The sequence below is a fragment of the Geotrypetes seraphini genome, chromosome 1 (assembly GCF_902459505.1).
Source record: "Geotrypetes seraphini chromosome 1, aGeoSer1.1, whole genome shotgun sequence".
Taxonomy (NCBI): Eukaryota; Metazoa; Chordata; class Amphibia; order Gymnophiona; family Dermophiidae; genus Geotrypetes; species Geotrypetes seraphini.
Genome location: NC_047084.1, coordinates 209,502,388 through 209,518,223, shown reverse-complemented (window position 1 = coordinate 209,518,223; position 15,836 = coordinate 209,502,388). Strand labels below are relative to the sequence as shown.

Genomic DNA, 15,836 nt, shown 5'->3' with positions numbered 1-15,836 from the left:
CAACTTTCCAAAGTCCCATCTTCAGCCCACCCAGTCTCTCCCCTTCATAGGGGCTGTCCTGGATACCATTCAACTTCGAGCATTCCTTCCTCCTCCACGCTTACATGCTCTTCTTCTACTCTGCCAGTCAGTGTCTTCTCGCCAATCCATCTCAGCGAGACACATGATGGTCCTTTTAGGCCACATGGCATCTACAGTTCATGTGACGCCTTTTGCCAGACTACATCTCAGGATCCCTCAATGGACTCTGGCATCTCAGTGGACTCAGGTGTCCGACCCGTTATCTCGTCACATTGTGGTCACTCCTGCTCTATGGCAGTCTCTTCTCTGGTGGATGACCTCTTCGAATCTATCCAGAGGTTTGCTGTTTCATTCTCCTCCCCATCAGAAAGTTCTAACGACCGATTCATCGAACTATGCATGGGGGGCCCATCTGGATGGTCTTCGCACTCAGGGGTTCTGGACCAGTGCGGAACGACTCCATCAAATCAATCTTCTGGAGCTCAGGGCCATCTTCAATGCTCTCCAAGCTTTTCAACATCTGCTTCACGACATGGTGGTCCTTATTCGCACAGACAATCAGGTCGCCATGTATTATGTCAACAAACAAGGGGGCACGGGCTCGGCCCCTCTTTGTCAGGAAGCTCTTCGAGTCTGGGATTGGGCGGTTCGCCACAACACCTTCCTCAGAGCAGTCTACATTCAGGGGAAGGACAACGTCTTGGCAGACAAATTGAGTCGTCTACTTCAACCTCACGAATGGACGCTCCACTCCGACCCCCTTCATCAGATCTTTGCTCAGTGGGGGACACCTCAGATAGACCTCTTTGCAGCCCCCCACAACTTCAAGCTGCCTCAATTTTGCTCCAGGATCTACACTCCTCATCGCCTAGAGGCAGATGCTTTTCTGCTGGATTGGAGCAAACGTTTCCTATATGCGTTTCCTCCTTTTCCTCTCATTCAAAAGACTCTAGTCAAATTGAGATTAGACCATGCCACCATGATTCTGATTGCTCCTCGGTGGCCCAGACAACCTTGGTTCTCCCTTCTACTTCAACTCAGCAGCAGGGAGCCAGTACTTCTTCCAGTGTTTCCTTCACTACTCACTCAACATCAAGGTTCACTACTTCATCCCAATCTGCAGTCCCTCCACCTGACAGCTTGGTTCCTTTCAACATAACTCCTCACCAGTTCTCTCAAGCAGTAAGGGAGGTCTTGGAGGCTTCCAGGAAGCCTGCTACTCGACAATGCTATTCCCAAAAATGGACTAGATTCTCTTCCTGGTGTATTTCCAATGCCACGGAACCTCAGCGAGCTTCCCTATCTTCTGTATTGGATTATCTTCTACACCTGTCCCAGTCTGGCCTCAAGTCTACCTCTATACGAGTCCACCTGAGTGCTATTGCGGCTTTCCATCAGCCTCTACAAGGGAAACCTTTGTCTGCTCATCCTGTGGTTTCCAAATTTATGAAAGGACTTTTTCATGTCAACCCTCCTCTCAAACCTCCTCCTGTGGTTTGGGATCTCAATGTTGTCCTGTCTCATCTTATGAAGCCTCCGTTTGAACCTCTCAACACGGCTCCACTCAAGTATCTCACCTGGAAGGTGGTTTTTCTAGTGGCCCTCACGTCAGCTCGTCGGGTCAGTGAGCTTCAGGCCCTAGTGGCGGATCCACCGTTCACCGTATTCCATCATGACAAGGTGGTTCTCCGTACTCATCCAAAATTCTTACCTAAAGTGGTCTCTGAATTTCACATCAACCAATCCATCGTGCTTCCGGTGTTCTTTCCAAAGCCTCATTCTCATCCTGGGGAATCTGCTTTGCACACTCTGGACTGTAAACGTGCTCTAGCTTTCTACTTGGATCGCACAAAGCCACACAGAACTGCTCCTCAACTTTTCGTCTCCTTTGATCCAAACAAGTTGGGACGACCGGTATCGAAGCGCACCATCTCCAACTGGATGGCGGCTTGTATCTCTTCCTGCTATGCCCAGGCTGGATTATCCCTTCCCTGTAAGGTCACAGCCCATAAGGTCAGAGCAATGGCAGCCTCTGTAGCCTTCCTCAGATCGACACCGATTGAGGAGATTTGTAAGGCTGCCACTTGGTCCTCGGTTCATACATTCACCTCTCATTATTGTCTGGATACTTTCTCCAGACGGGATGGACAGTTTGGCCAAACAGTGTTACAAAATTTGTTTGGGTTTGTTGTTATTTTGAACCCAGTTGATGGTAAAGCTATATTTGAAATGGTCTGACCAGAGGGTGGGGTGCCAGGTACCGCTAGAAATGTGGATATCTAGTGTGGGAGAGTTTAGGGATGAGTATGCAGCAATATCAAGTTGGTGGCCTTTTTCATGTGTGGGTTGAGGGTTAAGAATGCTGTAGGAAAGGGCGTTGAGATATGAAAAGAAGTCTTCTACTTGTTTGGAGGTGTGGTCTTCTAAGTGGAGATTTATATCTCCAAGGAGTAGGTTATGTGTTGAAGTTAGAGAGTTCTAGATGATGAAATCTTCGAGTTCATGTTTTGAGGCGTTTTAGATTCTTAACTGCAATAGTCACTGAGCTAGACCCACTTGTCTGGCTGGATGTTGGCAGCATTGTGTACAGTGATGAATAAAAAGTGTCACTTTTAGCTGCTTGTAAAATTGAGACTAATTGGCACAGTGCTAATTTTTGGTAATCCAGCTTCAGCATAACTTTTTGTGTTAGTTACAATGATGCTAGTGTGAGCATCATGAATACAAAAGCCCACCTGAAATTTTTGCTCAAAAGTGTGCACAAAAATTCAGATCTTGACTAGTTTATCAAGGTTTATTATTATTATTAGGTTTCAAGGTTTATTAAATATTTGATGAATCGCTATATCTTTATACAAAGCGATGTACATAATAATAAAATAAGTTAAGTTAAAATACATACGATATATATAAACATTAGAAGTCAGACAAGACAAACAACAATTAGAAGGGAAGGAGGGGAAAAGTTACATCTGTTATATTAAGAAAAACAATTAAGGGAAAAAAAATCGAGGAGCAGGGGGATTCTTAAAAACGGAATTCATAAAATAAAGTAAAATTTAAATATTAAAAGCCTCTTTAAAAAGGAATGTTTTAGGGATTTTTTGAAGGAAGAAATGTCTTTTTCAATTTTTATATATTGGGGCAATGAATTCCACCATTGGGGACCCACTACAGAGAACATATCTGATCTTCGAGTGCCTATTATTTTTAAAGAGGGAACAACTAATAGGTTTTGGGAAGATGATCTAAGTGCACGTGTGGAACAATGGGGAATTAACATTTTTGATATGCACTGAGGTTCATTGAATATCAAAGTTTTAAATATAAGTAGCAAGACCTTAAACTGTATGCGCTGGCTAATAGGGAGCCAATGAGCGTCAATGAAAAATGGAGTTACATTATCAGCTGCTTTAGCTCCAGAGCAAGAATAAATACTGACTTCGGATTTTTTATCATTGGACACTACACTCAAATTTGCAGCTGCCTCATGACATTCCTTAAAATTTGGCATTTTTGACACAGGGGCTGAAATTGGTCAATGATAAAAAAAAAAAAAAGTCTGCCTATATCTTCCTAAAAGCAACACTTTATTTATTTATGTATTCCTCCCTCCTTCCCAGTGGCGCTCAGAATGGTTTACATGTATTTATTCAGGCACTCAAGTATCTTTCCCTATCTGTCCCATTGGGCTCACAATCTATCTAATTACTTGATAAGATATGTGCCTTCTGGTTTTGCAATACCACTGTCATAAATATATAAATTCACCTCAAAGTTCGATAATTTGAATACCACTATATTTCTAACTGTTTTATGCTTGTCAAAGATTTCTAAAGGTTCTACAGTATTAACTGGCAGAACATTGTTAAATCCACACAATCTGTAACATCTTTTAATTATTGTAAACCGCATAGAACTTCACAGTCCTGCGGTATATAAACTGTTATATTATTATTATTGTTGTAATATGTGTTTTTCTGGTGGTGAAGTGATGCTATATTTCTGCTTCATTTGCTGTTCATTCTCCAGAGAAGACAGTCCTGGGTTTATCAGTTGGTTGCGGTACATTTGTGTTTTCCAGGTATTAAAATAATTTTTACACTCAGAATTGATAGGCTTAAGTTGGCCTTTATTAACAATCGGTTTAGCCATTTGTGTATTGCTTTGGTTCCATTTCAGGTCTTTTTAACTTTTTTGAACCTGTGCCAAGATACCTGATTCAGATTGTTGATTTTTAGGTTATAGATGTCAGACTTTGAAGAGGATATAACTTTGCCTCTGTTCAATTGGTACTGGTGCATCCATGGAAAAAAGGGCCGCATTGAAAAGATTTGAGGGTGAAATACTCATGTGGATTAAAAACTAGTTGGCGGATAGGAAACAGATAGTGGGGGTAAATAGACAATACTCGGACTAGAAAAGCATCACGAGTGGAGTGCCGCAGGGTTCGGTGCTTGGACCCGTGCTCTTCAACATATTTATAAAAGACCCGGAAATTGGTACGACGAGCGAAGTGATTAAATTTGCAGACGATACGAAGTTATTCAGAGTAGTGAGGACGCAGAAGGATTGCGAAGACCTGCAACGTGACATAAACACGCTTAAGAAATGGGCCACAACATGGCAAATGAGGTTTAACATGGATAAGTGTAAGGTGATGCATGTCGGTAACAAAAATCTTATACATGAATACAGGATGTCTGGTGTGGTACTCGGAGAGACCCCCCAGGAAAGAGGCTTGGGAGTACTGGTCGACAAGTCGATGAAGCCGTCCGCCCAATGTGCAGTGGCAAAAACGGCGAACAGAATGCTAGGAATGATTAAGAAGGGGATCACGAGCAGGTCGGAGAAGGTTATCATGCCGCTGTACCGGGCCATGGTACACCCCCACCTGGAATACTGCATCCAGCACTGGTCGCCATACTTGAAGAAGGACATGGTACTGCTCAAAAGGGTCCAGAGAAGAATGACTAAAATGGTTAAAGGGCTGGAGGAGTTGCCGTACAGTGAGAGATTATAGAAACTGGGCCTCTTCTCCCTTGAAAAGAGGAGACTGAGGGGACATGATCGAAACATTCAAGATAATGAAGGGAATAGATTTAGTAGATAGAAACAGTTTGTTCACCCTCTCCAAGGTAGAGAGAACGAGAGGGTACTCTCTAAAACTAAAAGGGGATAGATTCCGTACAAATGTAAGGAAGCTCTTTTTCACCTTGAGAGTGGTGGAAAACTGGAATGCTCTTCCGGAGGCTGTTATAGGGGAAAACACCCTCCAGGGATTCAAGATAAAGTTAGACAAGTTCCTGCTGAACCAGAACGTACACAGGTAAAGCTAGTCTTAGTTAGGGCACTGGTCTTTTACCTAAGGGCCGCTGCGTGAGCGGACTGCTTGGCATGATGGACCACTGGTCTGACCCAGCAGTGGCAATTCTTATGTTCTTATCATGAGCAGAAGCTAGATCTGCTGCTTTTTAACATATTTATCAATGATCTAGAGATGGGAATAACTAATGAGATAATTAAATTTGCTGATGACACAAAGTTGTTCAAACTTGTTAAATCGCAAGAGGATTGTGAAAAATTGTAAGAGTACATTGTGAGACTGGAAGACTGGGTATCAAAATGGCAGATGACGTTTAATGTGAGCAAGTGCAAAGTGATGTATGTGTGAAAGAAAAACCTGAACTATAGCTATATGATACTGGTTTCTATGGGCTAGATGCACTAAAGTCAGCGATTGTCGCTAAACCTGTTTTCACAGCTTTAGCGGCAATTGCTTTTACCAACCTGATGCCCAGAATGGCTCACCTTGTGTTTTTCCCCTCACTCACCCATTTTCCGATCCAGGCATGCAAATTAGCTAAAATCCCATGCAAAGTAGCCAAGCGATTGATACACTAACATCGCTTGTCTATACAAAAAAAAATCCAGGAGTTTTAACTGTCAGGGAAAAAGTGACTAGTAGACCTGTTGGTAACTGTGTTACCAACAAGTCTGCCTGTTTTTTTTTTCTTTTTTTTTCAATGGCACAGATATTTTGCTTGTGTTATACTCGCAAAATATCTGTACCATAAAAAATATGAAACAAAAGTCCCCTACTGCCGATAATGCCCCATCCCCCATGAACCGGCACCGTGACCCCTCCTGCCTGGCCAAATACCCCCACACCATGCCCCCACAAGGTCCTGGACCTCCCTCCACATCACCAAACCCCCTTCCTCCCCCCTTAAAAATGGCAGGTGGGATGCCCACTCCCTCCTGCCACTAGATGCTTCCCCAAACCGCACCCCACCCCTATTTTAAGTTCCACATCTTCCCCCAACCTGGAAATTTTATCATTAAAATTATTGTTATTACTCCCTAATCCCCTTGTACCTTTGATAGACATTGGGAACTGGAGGGAAGTACGGTCCCTCCAACTCCAAGGCCCGCACTTGGAAAATGATAGGCCTTCCCCTCCCTGGTGCACCATGTGATGCACAGGAAAGAGCCTAAGGCTGTGATTAGCTCAGACACCTAAGGCTTATCCTTCTGTACCCCCTCTGATGCAGTAACACAGTGCAGGCAGATCATCCTCAATGTTAAACACAGCAAAAAGTAAACCAAAACATTTAATTTACTCTGGCTTTAAGTTGAACTTCTTGGTCATTCAATGACTGTTTCCCATGTCATTTTCTTTTCAAACTGTAATTCCCCTTCTCAATCAGAGATGAATGCAGAGATCCAACAGGGTCATCCCTGTTTCGCCACTCCGGCTTCTTCAGGAATCTTCTGCATGAACATCCATAAACATCGATCTGAGCAACCAAAACCATCAGTGTGAAAATGACACTGAGTTACTGACATGCTGGAGGAAATACTTTTTCTACCATTTAGCTCCTCCAATTTAGTCGCCTCCAGCCAATCAGACTTCTTTCTCCAGATTTCCCTGTAGGTCTCCTCTATGTACCTCTCTGTCTCCCTCAGCTCCTCCAAGTCTGCAACTCTAGCCTCAAGAGAATGGACTCGTTCTCTGAGAGCCAGGAGCTCTTTGCAGCAAGCACACATATATAATTTCTCACCAACTGGGAGATAATCTTATATGTGGCACTCGGTGCAAAAGACTGGCTAGCTCTCCTCTTGCAGCTGGACTGCTGTTTGCATCTTATTAAGCTGCTTAATTAAATCCAAAGCCTTTTAGTCAACAGCTCTCTCTCCTCAAGGTTGCTGTGAAAACGATCTTGCTGAGTCTCTACAACCTCTCTCTTAGAACCAGGCTTACTGAGGATTAGGCACTAGACTAGCATTCCTCCCAAGGGTCACCTGTGGAATCCGATCTCTAAGAAAGTCCTTGGAGTTAAGTCTGAAGAAGAACTTTCTAACTATGGAATCAATTTGGTCTCCAAATGTTAGATATGAATCCAGAATAATGCCTGGAATTTTTGATGATTTCTCAGTTTTAAGTTTCTCTACCCAGAAATGTGAAATAGTTGCATTTTACTTTGTTGCTGTGATTGTAGTGAAAAACTGTATTTGTTTTAAACTATATTTATCTTGTTTTGCAGGGTATTTGATTGGGTAATAAAATAAGTTGTGAAGCACATTTACAATGAGTACAGCTGTGGAGAGAAAGTTTATTAACCTTCGGAAAAGACTGGATCAACTGGGATACAGGCAACTCCTGGGAATTGAGTCTCTGCCTCTAGTTGAAAAGCTTTTCAGGTATCCTAACAAAAAGAGTTTGAAAAAATAACTCAATCCACTCTATTTTGTAATGTAATATAACAATTTTTAAACTAAAATATTTATCAAGTACAATCCTTTAAAGCAATTTTTACAAAACTTTTTATCTCTAGTACACTATGAGGCCCATAATCATAAGGCATATGGGGGCAGACTTAAAGATCTCTATCTGTATACTTTGAAGGAAAGACGGGAGAGGGGATAGAGACAATTAAATACCTATGTAATGTAAATGCGCATGAGTTGAGTCTCTTTCATTTGAAAGCAAACTCTGCAATGAGAGGGCATAGAATGAGGTTAAGAGGTGAAAGACTCCGGAGTAATCTAAGGAAATACTTTTTTACAGAAAGGGGTGGTAGATGCATGGAACAGTCTACTGGAAGAGGTGGTGGAGACAGAAACTGTCTGAATTCAAGAGGGCCTAGGATAGGCCGTGGGATCTCTGAGAGAGAAAGAGATAATGGTTACTTTGGATGGATCATTTGGCTTTTATCTGCCATGTTTCTATGTTTCTAACATAGAAGTCCAAATAAACATCCTAAATCAGCACTTGGATGTTCTAATCGCCAGGACGTCCAACTGCCAATAATCAAAACCGTCTTTCTGTATGTCTAGTGAGGTGATCTAGCATCTGTACATTCAGAACACGAGATGGACATGATGGAGGCGTGTTATGGGCAGGCTAGATAATGGAAGTCTTGCTGCGCTAATCAAACATTTTGCAAGATATCCTGGACAGAACCTCTATGTTTGGAACTAGACCTGTTTAGAAGGGTCTTGAGTAGCACAAAGATGTCCAAACTGACCAAATGACCACTATATGCATCAAGTTAAGACACCCCCACACTCCCCCAGTGCTCATGAACCCCTCACACCCACAAAGATCAGAATACAAATGTACATACCTGTCTCCAGAACATCAGCAACTGGTATAGGAAGCCTAGTAGAGCTGCACACAGTTGTCTTAAGTAGCTTGGTGGGTGGGCTAGTGAATCATAGAGAGGAGTAGCAAGTCCTATAAGCCACTCTAACCACTACATTCATAGTGGAAAATGTGAGCCTACCAAAAAACCCCAAAAGCCTACTCTACTGCCATATAGCTGCCTGCGTGGAGAAGAAGTAGTCAGCCAGTATCGGGGGGAAGGGCTAGAGGCAGACTGCAAGAGAGATGAATCTGCTGTCCTCCCAGTTGCTGGAGGAAAGTTGAGGCCATTCAGGATAGAAGTCCAGGTAGAAAAAAAGATCGGGCGCCGTCCAGGGATGCCTGCAAGTTGGCAGTGGTGTGAATTATCCAGTTCTTGCAAGATCTGTGCCAGGTGATCAATTTCTGGAAGAGTCATCTAGTGCCAACTCAGTCCCTGGAGTATCTGATAGTCTGGTTTGACATGAGGATGTGGCAGCTCATGTGGACGCCGCATTTGGGTCTTCTGTTTTGTTTTCAGGCTCCCTTATCCCACATTAGACTTTAGGGACTGCTTTAGTACGTCCCACTGGTCGACTCTTGCTTTTGTACTAGAAGGGAAGATTAGCTATTTACCTCAATCTTTTTTCTAGTAGAAAGGCATATGAGTCTTGACATCCTTCCCCGTCAGATTTTCATGTCACTTGCTTGCTGTCTGAGCCATAGATGTACTGGGCCTATGCTTGATCTGTTGCTCTGTGGTCTGCAGAATGTTGATTATTCTGGACAAGCTCAACCATTCTTAGATGAACGCCTCTGAGTGGGGGGCTAATGCTGCGCAGGTAAAATTCTTCCTGTTTTATATAAAAATATATATATTTGGAATACATGAAGTAAGAGAGTTCTTATCCACCTGACACTGGGGGTATGGTTGTTACATAGTAACATAGTAATATAGTAGATGATGACAGATAGAGACATGAATGGTCCATCCAGTCTGCTCAACCTTACCCACAATTTAAATTACTGAATTCATTTAAATTTTCCTTCTTCTTAGCTATTGCTGGGCCAGAACCCAAAGCTCTGCCTGGTACTGTGCTTAGGTTCCATCTACTAAAGTCTCCATCAAAGCTCACTCCAGCCCATCCTCAATCAAACAGTCATATACGGACACAGACCATGCAAGCCTGCCCAGTACTTAATTTTTTCTGATATGAGATCCTCTGTGTTTATCCCAGGCTTTTTAGAACTCTGTCACCGTTTTCCTCTCCACCACCTGCCTCGGGAGCACATTCCAGGCATCCACCACACTCTGTGGTTGGATTTGTTACATGTTCATTTCAAATTAGTCTTCATTAAGATCAGACCAGACTTGGGCTGGATGGAGAGTTCCCCATATCCCTCCCCTTTCTTTCTTTGTAGTGCTTCTCGACTGTTTTGGTATGACCTGAGAATCACAGAGCTGTCAGAGGAGATGGAGCCAAAAAATGTAGGTTTTGCCTTCTACACAAACTCGTGAGTAGGGATGCATCACCCATTGCTCAAGATTCATATGTCTTTCTACTACAAAGAAGATTATTAAGATAAGTAACTATTCTTCCCTTAGCTACTGACATAATCAAAATATTTTCTTCCTATTCTAGTAAGATGCATTTTACCAAGTACAGTGGTGCCTCGCATAACGGCCGCCTCGCACAGCGAACGCTGCGCACAACGAACTTCTTGTCTTGATTCGTACAACGGACTTCGTTTCACACAACGAAGTCGCCCGAGCTGCATCGCAAACCTCCCCCCGCCGCCACCGCATATTTTTAAACCTCCCCCCGCCGCCACCGCATATTGTTAAACCTCCCCCCGCCGCCACCGCATATTGTTAAACCTCCCCCCGCCGCCACCGCATATTTTTAAACCTCCCCCCGCCGCCTGGGCCTGCGCTGATCTCTGAATGGCTGCAGTCAGCTCTCGCGGGACTCACAAGAACTAACTGCAGCCAGCTCTCGCGGGACTCACAAGAACTAACTGCAGCCATTCGGAGATCGGCATGGGCCCACACAGGCGTGCAGAGGAATTGCTCCTGATCTCTGCGCTTCTGGCCTGTACGCCACTGGCTGGGAAAGATGGGAGGAATTAAAAAAGGTACTGGGGAGTATGTGGGGGGTGATTATAATACACAGCAAGGATCAACAAAACCCCTGTCTCCCCTCTCCTTCACATATATCCCCTCTATATCATGCTAACAGCTCTAACAAGATAAATTTATCTTTTTTTATGTCATCTTAGCATATTTTATGCTACAGAACGAATTATTTTTTTTTACATGTATTGTTATGGGAAAACGCGTTTCACATAACGAACTTTTCGCATAACAAACTTGCTCCTGGAACGAATTAAGTTTGTTGTGTGAGGCACCACTGTACATAGTACAGATAGATTTTCATACAATTTTAGCACCATTTCAGCTAGTGTGGGATATGGATGTTAGTATATATACTAAAAAAAAAAAAAAAAAAAAATCCTATGTTGGTCTTTCATTTCAGTGATCTTGTCCATACAACAGAAAGCCTCCGCAATGCAAAGTTAACAGCTGGGAAAACTGAAAAGGAAAGTAAAAATTTTGATGCTCTTCTAGAGCCTTACAAGACAGAAAATGCCAGACTTGTCAGAGAAAATAATGAATTGCATCTAGAGTTATTGAAACTAAAAGAAGATTCTGATCGTCATATCAAGGGTAAGAGCACATGTGTAAATGTTTCTTTAAACTAGGCAAAATTTAGTACATGGCTACTAAGTCGAATTTTGATCTATTTTGGTTAAGATACCATACCTTGCAGGAAATATGACTTACACCAATAGTGTAAGATCCACTACAGGAATTTTATTTATATAAATATAAGCTTAACTGCAGTGGATGTCCTGGGAGTGGTGTCTGGGCCACTCTAGTGTTATGATGTGGGGTCCTTTTCATCCTGCCACATTAGCCCTGATAAGTGGGTTGTGTCCCTTCCTAACTAGCAGGTGAAAGTTGAGATACTGATTTCAATCAGTGATATCACTGGTATAAGAGCCGGTGCTGATACAAGTGGATCAATTTTTCACTCGAACTTCACAGTATATAGCAGTATATAAATAAAAGTTTGTTATATTATGTGCTGTACTAACTGAATTTGTTTTAATTTTATTGATATCCAAAAGCAATGCATTACAGTAGTCCAGTGGATCGATTTTTCACTCTGTCAAAAATTACAAAGACTAGGGAACACTCTATGAAGTTATAGGGAAATACTTTTAAAACAATAGAAGGAAATATTTTTTAACTCGGAGAATAGTTAAGCTCTTATCTTTGGGACAGTGCTGTGAACAAGGCTGCCCTGTGAACTTCAATAAGATAAGTTGCTCTGCATTTCATATTCTGCTCTTTTCACTGGTTTTCAGCATTATATCTGCTTAATTTCTCTTCTCATCCCTGTTTCTTACTAAAAAAAAAAAGCACAAAAAATAAACCCTTCTCTTTCCTCTGTTAAATCTTATTTCCTCTTTCCCTTTCCCTTCATAGGAATAAGACTTATAGTCCCACCAACCCCAGGGACCACTATTCATATATAGAGACCCATATAATCAGGACTACTCAAATCAAGTCACTTCACAACCAATCAAGATGACCTTTATTCTATGCAATCACTGTGGTGGTTTAATTCCAAGACATACTATTTGGAGGCTTAAGGCTTGCCCCATCTGTCTTCAACTTGCTAGTATTAAGGAGGAGCTCTGCAAACTTAAACAGGAATTGAATACAATTAAAGCAGCTTCCATCACTCCACAAAATCATACCAACTTACCACCTCTACCTCAAAGAATAAAACAGCCCAGGAATAAATGGGTCACAGTAGGCTCAGGAAGACTGCGACATGTAACACAGAAACATCCACCTTCACTAATATTACCTCTACAGAATTCCTTCGCTCCACTAGTACACTGCGATACTCAAGAAAACAGAAGGGAGGTGGGACTGGAACCAATGAAAGTAACTCAAGAGAACAAGCGCACCCTAAGTACAAATAAAAAAGCCAAAAACAGAAAACTATTACTGTTGGGGGATTCCATCATCAGAGGCATTAACCTTGGAACACAAGACGAGGAGACCAAAATAGTGAAATGTCTTCCAGGATCCTCAGCTACCAGGAGTTCCAGGCAAATACTGACTATAATTAAGGATGAAACTAAGGATTTTAACACTGATGTTGTTATCCATCTGGGAACAAATGACCTGGCCAACAACTCCACACTTGCAGCACAGAAAGCTTTTCGGGAGCTTGGTGAGGGCGTGAAACCTTTTATAAAGACTTTAGTTTTTTCTGAAATACTGCCTGCATATGGAAAAGGAGAGCAAAGAGTGAAAAACACAGAGGACTTTAATAGATGGCTCAAAGCCTGGTGTCATCAAGAAGGCTTCAGGTACATAGGAGGATGGGGAAATACATGGAAGGACAAGAAGCTATATTGCACTGATGGGCTACATATTACTACAGCAGGAAAAAGAAACCTTGCAGAGAAATTTAGACAATATTTTTCTAGGCATTTAAACTAGAAGGTGGGGGTGGTGTAGTACGAAGGACAATTATAGAGACCACCCCCGGCAAAAGAAAAGACGTGATAGTAGTAAAGACTGCAACATAAGCAATATCAACAACTCATTTCTTAGTATTGCAACGGAAAGTGAAACGACACAAAAATCCATACGAAAAAGATTATCGCTGAAAAATAGCTGGAAAGTGATGACCACAAATGCTCACAGTCTAAGCAACAAAGTTCATGATCTGCAAGACCTGATGTTAGAGGCAGATCTAGATATTGTCGCTATCATAGAGACATGGTTCAGTGAATCACATGGAGGCAAACATACCGGGATATAATCTTTTTAGGAAGGACAGAGATGGTCATAAAGGTGGAGGAGTAGCTCTCTATGTAAAGGTCAATATCCAAGCGACCGAAATGCAAGGGACCTGGGGAGAGGAAGAAGCGATATGGATTGCTCTGAAAAGAGAAGATGGAACTTCTATCTACGTGGGTGTAGTCTATAGACCTCCGACTCAATCGCAGCAAATTGATAAGGATCTGATTGTGGATATCCAAAAGTTTGGAAGGAAAGAGGAGGTTCTGCTGTTGGGAGATTTCAACCTGCCGGATGCGGACTGGAATGTTCCGTCTGCGGAATCAGAAAGAAGTAGGGAGATAGTGGATGCCTTTCAAGAGGCTCTGCTCAGACAAATGGTGACGGAACCCACAAGGGAAAAAGTGATATTGGATCTGGCCCTCACAAATGGAGAGAGTATCTCTAATGTTTGAGTGGGTGCTCACCTGGGAAGTAGCGATCATCAAACGGTTTGGTTTGATATAACGGCTAAAGTGGAGAGCGGCCGCACGATACAGTCCTAGATTTCAAACGTACGGACTTTAATGCAATGGGAAAGTACCTAAAGAAAGAGGTGTTAGGATGGGAGGACATAAGAAAAGTGGAAAGACGGTGGTCTAAGCTGAAAGGAGCGATAAAAATGGCTACGGACCTTTATGTGAAGAAAATCAATAAAAACAAGAGAAAAAAGAAGCCGATATGGTTCTCCAACCTAGTGGCTGAGAAAATAAAGGCGAAAGAGTTGGCGTTCATGAAATATAAAAAAAACCCAAGAAGAGGAGAGCAGAAAGGACTACAGGGTGAAACTGAAAGAAGCCAAGAGAGAGATACGTTTGGCGAAGGCACAGGCGGAAGAACAAATGGCTAAAAATGTAAAAAAAGGGAGATAAAAATTTTTTCAGATATATTAGTGAAAGGAGGAAGATAAAAAATGGAATTGCTAGGCTAAAAGATGCTGGGAACCAATATGTGGAGAGTGATGAGGAGAAAGCAAATGTGCTAAACAAATATTTCTGTGTTCACAGAAGAAAATCCTGGAGAAGGACTGAGATTGTCTGGCAAAGTTACACGAGAAAATGGAGTAGATTCTGCGCCGTTCTCGGAGGAGGGTGTTTATGAGCAACTTGAAAAACTGAAGGTGGACAAAGCAATGGGACCAGACGGGATCCATCCCAGGATACTAAGGGAGCTCAGAGAGATTCTGGCGAGTCCTATTAAAGACTTGTTCAACAAATCTCTGGAGACGGGAGTGATTCCTGGGGATTGGAGGAGAGCGGATGTGGTCCCTATTCATAAAAGTGGTCACAGGGATGAAGCAGGAAACTACAGGCCGGTGAGCCTCACTTCAGTTGTTGGAAAAATAATGGAAGTGTTGCTGAAAGAAAGGATAGTGTACTTCCTTGAATCTAATGGGTTACTGGATCCGAGGCAACATGGCTTTACAAAAGGTAAATCGTGCCAAACGAACCTGATTGAAATTTTTGATTGGTTGACCAGAGAGCTGGATCGAGGACATATGCTAGATGTAATTTACTTGGATTTCAGCAAAACCTTTGTTACAGTTCCTCATAGGAGGCTGTTGAACAAACTTGAAGGGCTGAAGTTAGGACCCAAAGTGGTGAACTGGGTCAGAAACTGGCTGTCAGACAGACGCCAGAGGGTGGTGGTTAATGGAAGTCACTCGAAGGAAGGAAAGGTGACTAGTGGAGTCCCTCAGGGTTCGGTGCTGGGGCCAATCCTGTTCAATATGTTTGTGAGTGACATTGCTGAAGGGTTAGAAGGAAAAGTTTGCCTTTTTGCAGATGATACCAAGATTTGTAACAGAGTAGACACCGAAGAGGGAGTGGAAAATATGAAAAAGGATCTGCAAAAGTTAGAGGAATGGTCTAATGCCTGGCAACTAAAATTCAATGCAAAGAAATGCAGAGTAATGCACTTGGGGATTAATAATAGGAAGGAACCGTATATGCTGGGAGGAGAGAAGCTGATATGCACGGACGGGGAGAGGGACCTTGGGGTTATAGTGTCCGAAGATCTAAAGGCGAAAAAACAGTGTGACAAGGCAATGGCTGCTGCCAGAAGGATGCTGGGCTGTATAAAGAGAGGCGTAGTCAGTAGAAGGAAGAGGGTGTTGATGCCCCTGTACAGGTCGTTGGTAAGGCCCCACTTGGAGTATTGTGTTCAGTTTTGGAGACCGTATCTGGCGAAAGACTTAAGAAGACTTGAGGCGGTCCAGAGGAGGGCGACGAAAATGATAGGAGGCTTGCACCAGAAGACGTA

The 15,836-nt window shown here is 42.6% G+C and overlaps 1 protein-coding gene across 4 annotated transcripts in view; it reads left to right on the top strand.

Moving 5' to 3' along the window:
- The window catches only part of CEP135 (centrosomal protein 135), a 307,612-nt gene that overhangs the window by 8,812 nt on the left and 282,964 nt on the right, over positions 1–15,836 (top strand). For all 4 annotated transcript variants that reach the window (XM_033944786.1, XM_033944776.1, XM_033944765.1 and 1 more), the window contains exons 2-3: positions 7,569–7,725; positions 11,185–11,375. In XM_033944786.1, coding sequence (XP_033800677.1) covers positions 7,613–7,725; positions 11,185–11,375 — 304 coding nt within the window. In that variant the 5' untranslated portion in view covers positions 7,569–7,612. The remainder of the gene's footprint in view (positions 1–7,568; positions 7,726–11,184; positions 11,376–15,836) is intronic.